The sequence below is a fragment of the Glycine max genome, chromosome 8 (genome assembly GCF_000004515.6).
Source record: "Glycine max cultivar Williams 82 chromosome 8, Glycine_max_v4.0, whole genome shotgun sequence".
In the NCBI taxonomy this organism is placed as follows: domain Eukaryota; kingdom Viridiplantae; phylum Streptophyta; class Magnoliopsida; order Fabales; family Fabaceae; genus Glycine; species Glycine max.
This window is the reverse complement of record NC_038244.2, coordinates 18,464,074-18,478,234: the sequence shown is the minus strand read 5'-3', so window position 1 is coordinate 18,478,234 and position 14,161 is coordinate 18,464,074. Positions and strand designations below refer to the sequence as shown.

At 34.9% G+C, this 14,161-nt stretch overlaps 1 protein-coding gene across 3 annotated transcripts; it reads left to right on the top strand.

Annotated features, from left to right (window-relative positions):
* The first annotated feature begins 181 nt into the window (after nucleotides 1–181).
* LOC100779812 (protein HIGH CHLOROPHYLL FLUORESCENCE PHENOTYPE 173, chloroplastic) lies at nucleotides 182–12,433 on the top strand. Of its 3 annotated transcripts, XM_003531736.5 has the most exons (12): nucleotides 182–1,121; nucleotides 1,191–1,395; nucleotides 1,517–1,592; nucleotides 1,724–1,859; nucleotides 1,975–2,079; nucleotides 6,268–6,348; nucleotides 8,457–8,546; nucleotides 8,654–8,719; nucleotides 10,791–10,847; nucleotides 11,861–11,938; nucleotides 12,014–12,061; nucleotides 12,176–12,433. In XM_003531736.5, the coding sequence occupies exons 1-12, from the start codon at nucleotides 396–398 to the stop codon at nucleotides 12,245–12,247; spliced, it is 1,740 nt and encodes a 579-aa protein (XP_003531784.1). In that variant the 5' UTR covers nucleotides 182–395; the 3' UTR covers nucleotides 12,248–12,433. The 3 variants fall into 3 exon arrangements, 2 of the variants coding, with proteins under 2 accessions (XP_003531784.1, XP_014634672.1); XR_001389519.3 differs by lacking the exons at nucleotides 10,791–10,847; nucleotides 11,861–11,938; nucleotides 12,014–12,061; nucleotides 12,176–12,433 and adding exons at nucleotides 9,952–10,042; nucleotides 10,157–10,701; XM_014779186.3 differs by lacking the exons at nucleotides 10,791–10,847; nucleotides 11,861–11,938; nucleotides 12,014–12,061; nucleotides 12,176–12,433 and adding an exon at nucleotides 9,952–10,705.
* The last annotated feature ends 1,728 nt before the right edge of the window (nucleotides 12,434–14,161 follow it).

Genomic DNA, 14,161 nt, shown 5'->3' with positions numbered 1-14,161 from the left:
TAAAATTATAATTATAATAAAATAAATTAAAATTTAAGCTTATTATGATTATTGTTTAATTAAATTATAATTATCATGTTTTTTAATAAACCTATAACAGTTGAAGAATTTCTCCAATCCAGGCCGAATAAAAGAGAAGGTTTTATATGTGGAAGCACTGAGTTCTCGATATTCCTGGCTGTAATGTAATCCAAAATATGTGGTGAAAATTATTCCTTCTCGTTTACAGGTCTACGTGTCTGCTTCTTAACGTATGAAGCAGACGGAAGTCCAATTGCTAATGCAGAAGCGCGGGCCACACATTTTCTGGTTCATATGTACAAGAAAACAAAGCCAAAACTAGCTGTGGAACTGGAAGCACATTCACATTCACATGCAAAAGGAATAGCTGCTAAATGATGAACGCCGCAACAGCAGCTAATAGCAGTGTTTATTCACAGACACAGTGCAGACTACTTTCCTCGGATCTTCGAAGTTCGATTCCTTTCTTGAATGAACGCAAGTCACGGTTGGTGGTAAGGGCTGGCGGTCGTCCTCCTCAAAATATGGGCAAGGACGAGGATGAGAAGCAGCAGCAGCGTGTCATACAACAACAACAACAACAAGAACAACAAGCACCTCCGCCCGTGTCTCTTAGCCTGGACGACGTGAACCCCGTAGGACTGGGTCGAAGATCGCGGCAGTTGTTCGATGAGGTTTGGAGAAAGTTCTCGGGATTGGGTCAGATTTCTAGGACAATACGGTCGGATGATCAGGAGGCTCTGGATGCCCTTCTGGTCCGAGAAGGTCCGATGTGCGAGTTCGCAATCCCTGGCGCTCAGAATACTACTGTACTCGTTGTTGGTGCCACCAGCCGCATCGGTCGCATCGTTGTGAGAAAGCTCATGCTCAGGGGCTACGCTGTCAAGGCTCTGGTAAGGAGGGCAGACCAGGAGGTGCTTGAGCTCCTTCCAAGGTCTGTAGAGATAGTCATTGGGGATGTTGGTGATCCCGCCACTGTCAAGGCTGCTGTTGAAGGTTGCAACAAAATTATATATTGTGCCACTGCTCGCTCTGCTATAACTGGGGATCTCTTCCGCGTTGATCATCGAGGCGTTTATAATCTTACTAAAGCATTTCAGGTCTCTCCCTCCCTCTCTCTCCACACTTTCACAAGGAATCTTTACTTACTTAGACTTCTTCATTTTCAGGATCACAGTAACAAATTGGCACAATCGCGGGCTGGGAAAAGCAGCAAAAGTAAGCTCTCGATTGCCAAATTCAAATCTGCATCGTCACTCAATGGATGGGAAGTTCGTCAAGGAACTTACTTCCAAGATGTAGTTGCCACAAAATACGATGGTGGGATGGATGCTAAATTTGATTTCACTGAGACTGGAGATGCTGTTTTCTCAGGTATATCTTATCTGCTAGTGGATATTAATGAACAATACCGACAAATTTCGTAATATATGTTGCTTATAATGGTGACCTCTGCATTTTCACTTTTACCCCTATATTTCCATACTCATTTCAGGGTATGTCTTCAATAGAGGAGGCTATGTGGAACTATCCAAAAAGCTTTCTCTGCCACTAGGTTATACTCTTGATAGGTATGAAATATTAGATGGATGACTTTTGTAGATAAGATAGCCATCCGGAATTTTTCTGTATAATTGTATTTTTCTAAAAATAGGAAATTCTTTCATGCATTCAAGCATAATAAGTTCATCAATAATGATAGGTACGAGGGTCTGGTTCTTTCTGTCGGTGGCAATGGAAGATCTTATGTATTAATTCTAGAAGCTGGTCCTTCGGCAGATCCAAGTCAGAGTAGATTGTATTTTGCAAGAATTAGTACAAAAGTGGGATTTTGTAGGGTAAGAATTATTTTCCTTTTAACGAATTATGGTTTCTCTATTCTTACTTCGAAATTTCATCTTTCTTAGCACTGACGAGAAGCTTTCATATCTCCTGTCCGTATTACAATGACAGGTTAGAGTACCATTTTCATCATTCCGCCCAGTGAAACCAGATGATCCAGTGTTAGATCCTTTTCTTGTGCATACTTTGACCATACGCTTTGAGCCTAGAAGACAGGTTCACCTCCTTATTGTTTTGAATTCTCTTTCTTAAACTTAGCTTGTATTTTAGAACCTGATATTTGTCTTAGTAATATAAATTCCATTTTTGCAATATAATTCCCCAACAATTCTCCCTCCTTTCTTTTCCAAATATCTGCAAAATAGGTCTGAAGAAGAAAAAAACTCATAAGATTACAGAAATTCAATGCTCACAAGAGAAATCTAGAGAAATAACCGTAGCAACATTTCTTTGCAATAAAAGGTCCTTGCAGTTTCCAAATTCCTATAACAGGATTTTTATTGAGTATTGGTGTCCAAAATGAAAGCCTAAACTGTATAAGGAATTATAACATTCCAAAGGATTTAGGGCTGAATTGTGAGTGGAGGGGCTCATTATTTAATAATGGAAAACAGATTTTCAAGATGTTAAAAATCAATTTTATGAAAGATCAATAAATAATTATAATAAATGAAAAACTATTGAAAGTTCTCCCATTTGAGGCTTTTTAAATTGTCCATGCTATATGAACCAAGACTTTTGGAGTTAAATAATTTCAGGACAGTAGTTAACAGACTAAAGTGCAATACATTGGGAAAACAAAAATGTAAATTAAAATTAAGAGGGAGTCTATGACTCTGTCTTTTTGTTCTAAGAGATTGTGATCATACTGAAATGATTAGATCCTTCTCGACTTCTAATATAACTGGATCATATTTTAGGAGAAGAATAATTGTTTAAAAATGTCTCCATCTCTGAATCAGTATCTGTTAGGGATGTTGGCCCAACCCAGGAAAAGGAGTGGAAGGTGTATACTAGGAGAAAGAAATAATAGGCTGGACATTATTGGGGCTATTAAATAATAGTAATATAATAAAGGGAAGTTATGGAAATTAGGGTGATTATATACATTTAGGAATGCTGCACCTTTGGACAACAATTAAGTTTTATTCTTACTGATTAACTTAGTCACTCAGTTGTAAGGAGACAATCTCCTTGGACAGCCACACGATAATACTTATTCTCTTGAGTTTTTCCCGCTAATTCTCCTTTCGTGCTACCATACAATTATTGTTCTTTCTTCTGTGGTCTACCAATTTGGTTTGACCTGCCAAAGCGCCTACATCCTAAGCTGACTGCTAGGTATTACGGCCCCTACTTGGTGCTGATAAAGGTTGGGGTAGTGGCTTTCCAACTTCAATTGCCAAAACATGCTTGAATTACCCTGTCTTCCATGCGTTGCAATTGAAGCGAGCGGTGGGTCATCATCTAGTGGAGGCAGAATTACATCAGGAGTTACAGCTAGATCCTATTATTTACTTGCCAGCTAAGGTTTTTGCTGAGAGTGTGGTCACGCGGAAGGAGGAGAAGATACCTCAAGTCCTAAATAAATGGCAAGGGAAAACTAAGGAAGAGGCGACATGGGAAGATGTATAAGTCATTCAGGACTAGGACTAGTTCCCTGAGGACAAGGTTATAGTTGGGGAGGGAGGTATTATTAGAGACATTTGCTGAGCTGAGAGAGACCCAACCTAGGAAAAGGAGTGGAAGGTGTGTACTAGGAGAAAGAAATAATAGACTGGGTATTATTAGGAATATAATAAAGGGCAGTTAGGGAAATTAGGGTGATTATATATATTTAGGAATGCTGCACCTGTGGACAACAATTATGCTTTATTGTTACGGATTAACAGAGCCACTCAAGTAAGGAGACAGTTTCCTTGGTCAGCCGCTCAATAATACTAAAGGAGAAGACAAAATATGATGAATTATTTCTCATTATTGTTATTCTCTGTACATATAGATTTTATAGCCAAGTCTAAGGTACAGAAAGGAAATAAATCTCCCCAATAAATACAGAAATAAAGATACAAATAAAGACCGATTCCTACCTAATCTGTGTGGTCCATAAATCACTCACTATCCAAAAATAGTACAGAATTAAATACATAATTTTACTGATATTTGCATACATGTGCAAAAGTTAGTTGTAATGCAATGATTGTCTTGTTTTTTTATCATTAAAACATAGAGTTGTTTGTTTTAAACTTAACACTTATTAATGCTCCCCTATTGTCATTCGAGCAACTCGAAGTTAAGTAAGATTTGGCAAAGTGTATCATGGCTAATCTAACCAAATTTCTATTAGTGGTGTCTCAATAAAGAAATGAGAGATGTCCTTTAGTAAACATAGGTTTTAATTGATTTCTACCTTTCTACTGTCTCTTTGTGAATTGGAATCTTCTTAAGATCTTCTAACATTAAGTCAATACAATGAGCTGCAAAAGGTGTCATATGCAATCTCTTCCTTTTCTCCATCATGATTTCTCTAGAAGCCTTATAATTTGCTGCATTGTCTGTGACAACTAGGACAATGTTATCTTCACTAACCTAGTCAACAACTTCATTCAACATCTTAAATATCTTATTAGATGTCTTAGATATGTGTGATGCGTTGATAAATTTAAAAAAAAAACAAAAATAACCTTAGGGCTATTTACCAGGAAGTATGGCCCTACTCCTCTTTTTGGTCTATCCATTTGTCATTATGGTGCATTCCGATTTCTTTCAACAAGCTTTATGCTCCTCCAATGCCTGCTTGGTTAAATCTACTTTTTGTTTCAAATATTTGACTCTAATCCATGTAGGATGATGGCTTAAATCCTAACCCATGTTGAACAACCAAATTCCAACTTCTTGTCAAATTCTTCAATCTTTGTCACGTTGAAGGGAATGACATTGTTGTAAAATAACAGAGAAATTTCTTGACTAGCTTCCTCCCTCAAATTATTGAAAATGTTACTGATGGTGTATTGAGTCCCCACTCCTCTTCCCTTAAAAATATTTTCATGACTCCCAACCACTTATTGCTTTGTATCCTTTCTCACCACCATCTTCTACATTTTCTTTGGGCCTTGGTCCTCCCTCATACCCCCTTAATTTTTTCATTAACCTTTCTTGCAGGGTCAAGTTTACCACATTCGCTTCCTCACCTCATCACTGATAGCTTTGCAAGCTAAAACATCCTTCTGTATTCATGCCAAAAGATGTTTCCATGTACAACCCCTGATAATGACTCTTTAATAGTACTTGCACTTGATTTTTCTAGGATTACCATCAATTGAAACACCATGATTCCCTGCCACATCAATTCTACTTCCCGGAGCATTCTTGATCACTTCGTAACTGCAATACCTAGATATAGAACCAGCTACGCTATAACTACCAGTGGCTTCCCTAGCACTAGACATTTTTCTCAGCAAATGAAACAGCAACATAAACCAGAAAACAAATGTTTCAAAACAAAACCTCCATCCATGGACCATGATTACAGAACTGCAACCAATAACCAACAAGCCTTCACGTACAAGTCCACAACACATGTTTCATAAATGTAGCAAGACCAACACTCAAACGCTAGTTCAGAATAGGGAAGAGAACAAATATCAGCTCCGATTGGCTACCACCAGCTCATAGCAGGGAAGAGAAGTGGATAACAGAGATCAAAGTTTGAAATGGAAGAGATGAGGTCAAGAAAGGGAATAGATACCTTTGGAGTGTTTCCAGTTTAAAGTAGAGGGAATAGAACACATAATGCCTTTTCTTAAATCCGGGTTGCAAAATCCAACCTGCTGGGTCCTGGGTCTCAAACTCTATGTGAAGCACTAATTCCATGTTTTTGTAAGTTTCCCCAATGATCCCACATTGGTCCTACAAGGTTGCAATCTTACATGAACTTGAGCTCAGAGATGCAGAAAAGATAAGACTTGTATGGCTCTCCGTGCAAGAAATAATTAAGCTAATTCCTGTGTAGTATTAATTCTAGCTATTTCCTAAGAGAGAAGTTCCAAGACAGTTTAATTCAATTTGTTATGTCCAACACAACTATTTCCTAAGGCATTTAACTGAACACAATTTTCCACACTTCCTAAGGTAGACCCATTTTATTGGAGGCTCGGTAACAGCTTCCTGCTTTCCAACCTTCCAAAATTGAGGTCATTACCTTATTATCTTGTACATATTTTTAATGCCTATTATCTCCCTTTCCTGTTAAATATCATATGAACTTCTAAGCACGTGCAAGAATTTACAAAGTTCCCCAATTTCCTTATTTTTTTAAAATACTTTTCCCTACATGAACTTGTGCTTTATTTTTAAATAGTGTATAATTGTCGAATGCTGATCCTCTATTCATTTTTGTTTCAGAGGCCTGTTGAAGGAAATGCAACAATGAAACAGGATTTAAGAAGCTTTAAGCTTATATTGGAATATATTAAAGCCTTGCCTGTAAGTACTTCAATGCATTTTCTTTTAATTGTGGCATAAGCTACAATGTTTTTATACGCTTGTCTAATTTCACTGTATATGTATTGTAAATCAATTGTTCAATTGATAATTACAATGGTAGTTGTGAGATGAATGAGGATAAAATAGTTATTCCCTTTTTTTTTTCTACTTGAGATAATAAAGTACAAGGATTTCATCAATAGTATGGAGTATGGGCTATAATGGATGAAATTTGTTTATTTTATTAGAATATTTATTTTTCTATTTTTTTTAAGATGTGGTTATTCTTATAAATGTGGATATGTTTTACAAAATATGACTGTTTTATTAGAATTCTTTGAAGTATTTTTGTTGAGCTACCCACAAATGTCCATTCATGCAAACTTCATTCTAGAAGTACAATTTTGGGCATAATGGGGTGTGTTAAGATCCCACCTTTGCTAGGTATATGGCAAAAGTAATTCTCCTACTTTAACTAGCTTTTGGAATTGCATTAAGCCCAAAAAGGATGAATTTGAGGACAAGATAAGTGGTGCTATGCATTGCTGTCCTTCAAGTCCAAAGGGCTCTTGTGCAAGCAAACATGTTGGAAAATATATACAAGCCATTTATATGTCTTAGCCTAATAGTTTAAGTTTTTGGATAAAGACTCATAACTTGTTCTTGTATCATATTTCTAACATTAAATTGCATAATACTCTTTGAAATTTACGCTTTTCCCCTTTATTAATATTTCACCCACCTCTCTCTCTCAGGTTCAAGCTTTTTTAAAAACCTTTTTAGTTAAATAGGTCAGGTCATAGACCTTAAGAAAAGCCTATTAAGTCTGATAGGCTGGCTTATTTAGCAAAAATATTTTTTTAAAAAAAATTATTATTATTATGATATATAATATTATAGTTATTTCAATGAAATTGCGAAATTATTTTAATGATTTGACGATTTGAATCATTTTAATGTTTGGAATATGTTGATTCCTATAAGTGTAAATGAGTAGCAGGAATAAAGGCTCTTTTCTTTTGGTGGAACTCAAAAGACTTTGGTAGCCTATCACGTGTAATATCAATAGGCAAGTTTTGGCCACATCTTGTGGTGTAAAATTGTCGTTTTGTTTTTAATGAAAATCTTTGGCTTTGTTAAAGGAAAAAAAAAGTAAATAGGAATGCAATGCATCCAATTTTGGGTAACTTAGGAATAACATATAAGTCGTTGTTTCCCACTTTAATATTTCAACGAATAATAATTTTATTATCATACAATAATTTTTTACACTTTGTAATATGAAACCGACCTTTAAATAGGCTAACGGGTCAAGCCGAACTTATATAAAGGCCAGGCCCGGGTCTAAAAATAGACTCGTGACGGGTAATAGGCCCAAACTTAGGCCATAGAAATATAAAGTAGGCCAGACCAAGCTTAGGTAGGGTTTGGCCTGACCCAACCCATTTTCTACCCTTGAGTCACACACTATATTTCTTTATCAATGTTGATTACATAGGATCAATTTAATAATGAGTAATAAAGACTAAATCCGTATTTGTTATCTACTAATAAATAAGAAAATAAAATATAATCTGATAATCAACATTGTTTGTCTTCATTCACTTGGAAGGTGACATACTCAAGTTTTTTGTGCTGCTAGTTTTCAATTTAAAAAACTTGGTCTGGGAATCTTGTAATGCTTGGCATTTGTTTGTCCTAATGCTAACAACTTGAGCCAGCTTTTGTTGAAACTGACTGTGCCCCTTTCCCCAACAATATCACATGATCACTTATTAGTTATTATGCCTCTTTTTCATGTAGGATTTGAGGTATATTGATATTCTAGAGCAAGTAATGAAGTGATACATTATCATCTATATTATTCAAATTACTTATTCCAAGAAAGCTATTGTCTCGTGTATTGTTACTGGACTGTGTGAATAGTACTTGTACAACATATATTCTTTCATTGCTTTTTTGCAGATCTTATTATGCTTTATGCCAACAACGTGAAAAAATAAAACATAAAAGACTGCTTAACAAGGCATCTAGATGATTTATGTTCTTCAGTGATGTTAATGATACTTTGTCCCCTAATGTAAATTCTGCATGTGAATATACTGCAGACTGGGCAAGAAACCGATTTTGTATTAGTTTCATGTTCTGGACTAGGAATTGAGCCTTCCAGGCGGGAGCAGGTTCTTAAAGCCAAGAGGGTTGGTTTCATTTATTTGTTTGATTTTTTACCTTGCTGAAAGTTGCTACTTTTGTTCCCTTTTATTTTCGGGGTCATGTCTGATCATGTCAATGTTGAATTCTCCAGGCTGGTGAAGATTCCTTAAGAAGATCTGGCCTTGGATACACAATAGTCCGTCCTGGTCCATTGCAGGTAAAGTTTCTATTGCTGCTCCTAGGTAGAACATGTGATTGATTTAGTTGCAGAAATTAGCATTTCTGTGGCACCTGGATACAAGGGAGCCACAAAAAAAAAAAAAAAAAAAAGAAGTGAAATGAGAATGTGTGACTGCTTGAAACCTGCAGTAAACCAAAAAATGTCTTAGGGAGACAAATTGGCCTGTCAACATCATTGATGAAAGAACCCTCAATGTCTTACATTGTATCCATAACTGTTTTAATATTCACATTCTCATGCTATTCTCAACATAATTATCATGATATCCATCTACTGATATCTTTTTCAGATATTATTGGGTCAACAACACATGCATGTACACATGTCTATTCATCATTGGATTTCACAAGTACATCAACAATTCCATCATATATATATATCCCATCAATGGGTGCTTCAACAAGCATCCTACATATATTGTATAATCTGGCCCACTACATCATTCTGCATACAATGTAAACATAGAATTGATTCTATCAGCAGTAATAGACAGATAATACTACTAGCAGTTTCCAAGGAAGTACAAACCAATTCCAAACCAATTATTGGCATGAAGCATCTTAAACAATGATAGGGGCTTCCATGCCATCACACAAGGACATCTAACAAACTAACTACCTCAACCAAAATATACAAAACAAACCACACTAGTCCAGCAAATCATGCATGGAGGGAATCCCCCGCCTGATCTTCCTCCAGAGGGGAGATGCTGAGAGAGTTCCCATCATCACCACTGCTAACTTCACTAGCACAAAAGGATAAGTCCCCAAATAAGAGAATCACATAAACATAACAGAACAAGTAATAGTACATGGTTCCTGTCCAGTCGGAGCATGAGTAAAACATTGCCTAACTCAACCATTGCAAATTGTAAATGTACTCCCAAGTGGTATGGTAATTATCCGTGTCCACTTTCCAATCTAATGCCCCTTCACCAGATTTTTTTTTACTTTAATAAACGATTATTGCTTTTGATCCCATAAAAAATAGGTGTTGTCCCCTAAAATACTTTTTTTTAATAAAAGGATGTGAAAAATTATAAAAGATATAAGAGAAAATAAATTGATACTAATTTTACTCACTTTACTCTTTTAAATTTGTAAAAGCTTTAAGTGTTTTGGTTTTTTTATTATGAGATTGTGTATTTTATAAAAACTTATAATATTTTTTGTCTTTGAAAATATTATACTATTTCTTTGTCCCTACAGAAGTTTTTTGGATCCACCACTAGTAGTACATAAGAATTTCTACAGATGGATTTCTTCGCTATGATTCTTTATACAAACTTTACCTCAATCAGTAAGAGAATAATACTTCTTCCTTTCATTAACTTCTTACTAAAGTCTTAGTCGGAGACATAAATGGACGAGTCCTAGTTGTTTCTTGATACCTTTTGGCCAACATTCCCTGCAGCCTACAAAATCATAAATGAATTGAGTCCTCGCTGGCTCATTGGAGCATTGCTGTTTCATGCAGACGAGACATATTCTCTGGCTTGACAAATGTTCATGACCAAAGGCTTCCCATGCTGTCCTGCACAGAGGCCAGTTTCTCAATTGTCACTATATCTATGCGGCTATGCCTCTTGTGTTGTTTTACTCCTTTCCTCCAGGTTGGGTTGGCACTTGGCAGCGCAGTTGTGGTGGCCAGTCACAGATGGTGATAAAAAATTGACAATTTTTTTTCATAACAGCTTTATCCACTCTAATTTGTTCTAAAACTTTGAAATTAGCATCTTTGTGATCCCCTGGCTTTAAATGGTTACTAAATTCAGTGGTTGGGTCATTTTCGAGAGAGGCTAGTATATGTCATTTCTACTATGTCTAATCAATGTCAGGGTCCTTTTTAGGCATATATATATATATATATATATATATATATATATATAACGGAAGGTTTATTACATAAATATTTAAGACTGCTAGATTCCAGTATAACTTTCCATTAGAGTAAATTATTAGTGCCTCCAGTAAGCTGAATGTAATGTTGTAGGTTTTATAATTTTGGTGTTCTTTTCTTGTCAACTAACTTGCAGTTTTTCTGACAGGAAGAACCTGGAGGGCAGCGTGCTCTAATATTTGATCAAGGAAACAGAATATCACAGGTTAGTCTATTTATGTACTAAAGGAGGGTTAGCAACACACTTTCTAATACTCTCTTTCCAACATACTCTCTTTCTTATTAGTTGAAATCTATGAAGCTTAGATACAGAGTGTGACACGGGTGTAGTATACGATACAGCAATATTACAATTTTTTTAAAATTAAGGATACGACACGTCTTGGATATGTTAATAAAAAATTGTAAAAAAATATATATTGATGTAAAATAAAATGCAATAGTGCTGATGTTAAAATGCAATTATGCAAATGCTCTTGATTGCTGTTAAAACATTGCAAATATACAAATCCTACTTTAGCAAACATTGCAAACACTTTGAAAAATAAACCCCTCATCAGAAGAACATCTAGAACTTGTCGAAAAGGAGTTGTCATGCATGAAGAAGAAGGAAGGGGTATGTCGAATTTTTGTTTAAGTTCCGAGAAGAGAAAAGGAGTTCTTTTTTGTGTATGTTTGGACTTTTTTATTTTAAAAATCCTAGAGTTAAAACAAGAAAATAAAATAAAATAAATTCAAAAGTGGTTCAAGCCATATTAGAGCCATGCCTAGCCACCTTGAGCCCTATCGGAGCTGTATCCCCCATCTGTATCCTATATTTTTCTTAAAAAATTTAAATAAAATTGGATGTGTATCGGGATGCGTCAGGTACGACACTGGTACGTTTCCATTTTTGAAATATAATATCGGGGCATCATATTGAAATTCATGTGGGTCTAGCCGGTTTGAAAATAGGATCCACCAAATAATAGGAAATTAGACATATTTAGTGAGGCCCGTGTGAATTTCACCCAATAAGGAGAGAGCTCATGAGAAGGGGAGTGTTAGAGAGAGTAACTAGCATTTCTCTTTTGTACTATCATTGTGGAAGCCATTTTTTTTAGTTTTTTTCTTCTATTCTTTATTTGTTTTACTTAAGTATTTCAAATACCTGTAAAGTTGTAAACCCTTATAGAAAATGACGATCTCAATAATGCTAGTTGTTAAACATGTTTTTAGGGCATCAGCTGTGCTGATGTAGCTGATATATGTGTGAAGGCACTACATGATACAACTGCAAGAAACAAAAGCTTTGATGTGAGTAAACCCTGTTCGGTTATAAGATTGAACTTTGATTCAAACGAAACTAAACCTCTTCAACCATGTCTGTAGGTATGTTACGAGTATATTGCTGAGGATGGAAGGGAGCTTTATGAGCTGGTATGTGAACAATGATTAATCGTAGTTTTGTAAAGTAAAAAAATAGGATGAAAATCTTATCATCTAGTCTGCATTTATGGAAACCGGTTATTTTTGTGTCTGCTTACTACTTAGGTTGCACACTTGCCCGACAAAGCAAATAACTACTTGACACCAGCACTCTCTGTCTTAGAGAAGAATACCTGATCATCCCTTGTTGAGACAAAATACTTCCCAGAAGATTTCATAAATTTGCTACCTACGTTCTTCTACTTCTGCATTGGATCAATGCAGAAGTGATTCATGTAACTATTTTTCCTGTATATATATTCTTGTGTAGCACAAATCTACGACTTGAGAAATTAATTTATTTATAAATTCTTCCTTTGAAAATTGGAATTATACAAAAAATATAGATTTCAATAGTTAAAATGCATCATACAATCAATGATATGGATATATACATCTCGCCTTGTATAATGAAACAATAGCTTAAATATGATTTTGGTTGCTATAAATATACTCATTTCATTTTGACTTTTTAAATTTAGTTTTGATTTATTTATTTTTATTGGTAGAAATTAAATATATTGTTAAAAAATTTATAATAATTCATGTATTATGTTGAATCAATTGAAATTTGTGTCCTTGTTTTAAAAGTGAGCTCTTAACACTTTTGGTCTTTTGTCAGGATATATTGGGAAAGATGGCTTTTTTCTTATCTAAATTATTTAAATTTTATTATTATTAGGTTTGTCTAAATAATTTATATAGATAAATTGAAAAAATTATAGATAATAACATTTTTAAATAATCTATAAACATTTTCTTATACAAAAATAACATAAATTTTATAATTAAATTATAAGTTTGGATCAGTTTTGTTGTAAAATTTATTTACAAGTTTTAAAACTATAAAATATGTTTTTGTGATTATTACTATTTTTAACATAATAGAATTTTTATTATTATCTTTGCTTTAGATTTTTTTCAGCTTCTACTGAAATATTTCTTGAATGTTGTGAAAATGATATTCTTAAATGATTTTTTAATTAGTTCTTTGATGCTTTTTTTTAAAAAATAAAAGGTATTTAAAAAGTATAATACTTAATATATTAAGAAAATTTAACTATATATTTTATGGAATCATTTTTAATATTAAGATTCCGTAGATTACGGGTGGCAATGAAACCAACATAAGATTAGAAAGAGGATAAGTTGTAGCGCTGGTAGCATTGCCAACCTGCAGGAAAGAGTTAAATTCAAAACAACACCTTTTGTGATGACTGATTAAATACTTAATTCAACACTAATTACATTGCATGCATGCATCGATCAACAAACAGGTGCTTTACTCACACAGGCAAGCAACTCCTCGTCTGCTTCAAACTTTGTCATGTCCTCCACCTTTAAGCTAACATAAGCCTCTATGCCACTGTCATTCCTTATGTCTATAAACACAACCAGATTATTAAAAGTTAGGCAAAATTACATTTTTGGTCCTTCTAATTATCTCTGTAACACCCTGATATATATATAAAATTAGTAATTATATTTGATGTTTGATTATTTTATTGTGTTGTTTGACTATATGATAAACTTGAATGAGTTGAAGTATGCCTTGAACTAGTCATGTGTGAACTTTTTGATATGTATGTTGAATTACGTGGAGTTTTGTTGAGCTAAGTTGAAAGTATGAGATTTTAGATTTTTTCAAAACCTAGTTCAATGAAATCGTGATACCGGATTTGTTAACCGTTGGATTGTCTTCAAATTTTTTCTGGATGTTCCTAAGATATGTTTCTACAGTTTGACCGTTGGGATCTTGAAAATAGTGACTTTTGGTCTCCCGCTAAACGAGTAAGGCGCGCTAAGCGCAATTCCAATCGAGGGGAATTGCGCTGAGCGGCCCAAAGCTGCGCTAAGCCCAATTCCAACCGAGAGAAAGTGCGCTGAGCGCCTAGAAGGTGCGCTAAGCGAGCCCTAGTGCAGAGGAGGTTGTGCTAAGCCTAAATCCTTGCGCTAAGCGCTAGAAGTGGACTTCGACTTAGCGAGACAGACCCGCTAAGAGAAAGTTGCAGGTTATAAATACGTCCTTAGCGTGAAAAACACAATTTTCAC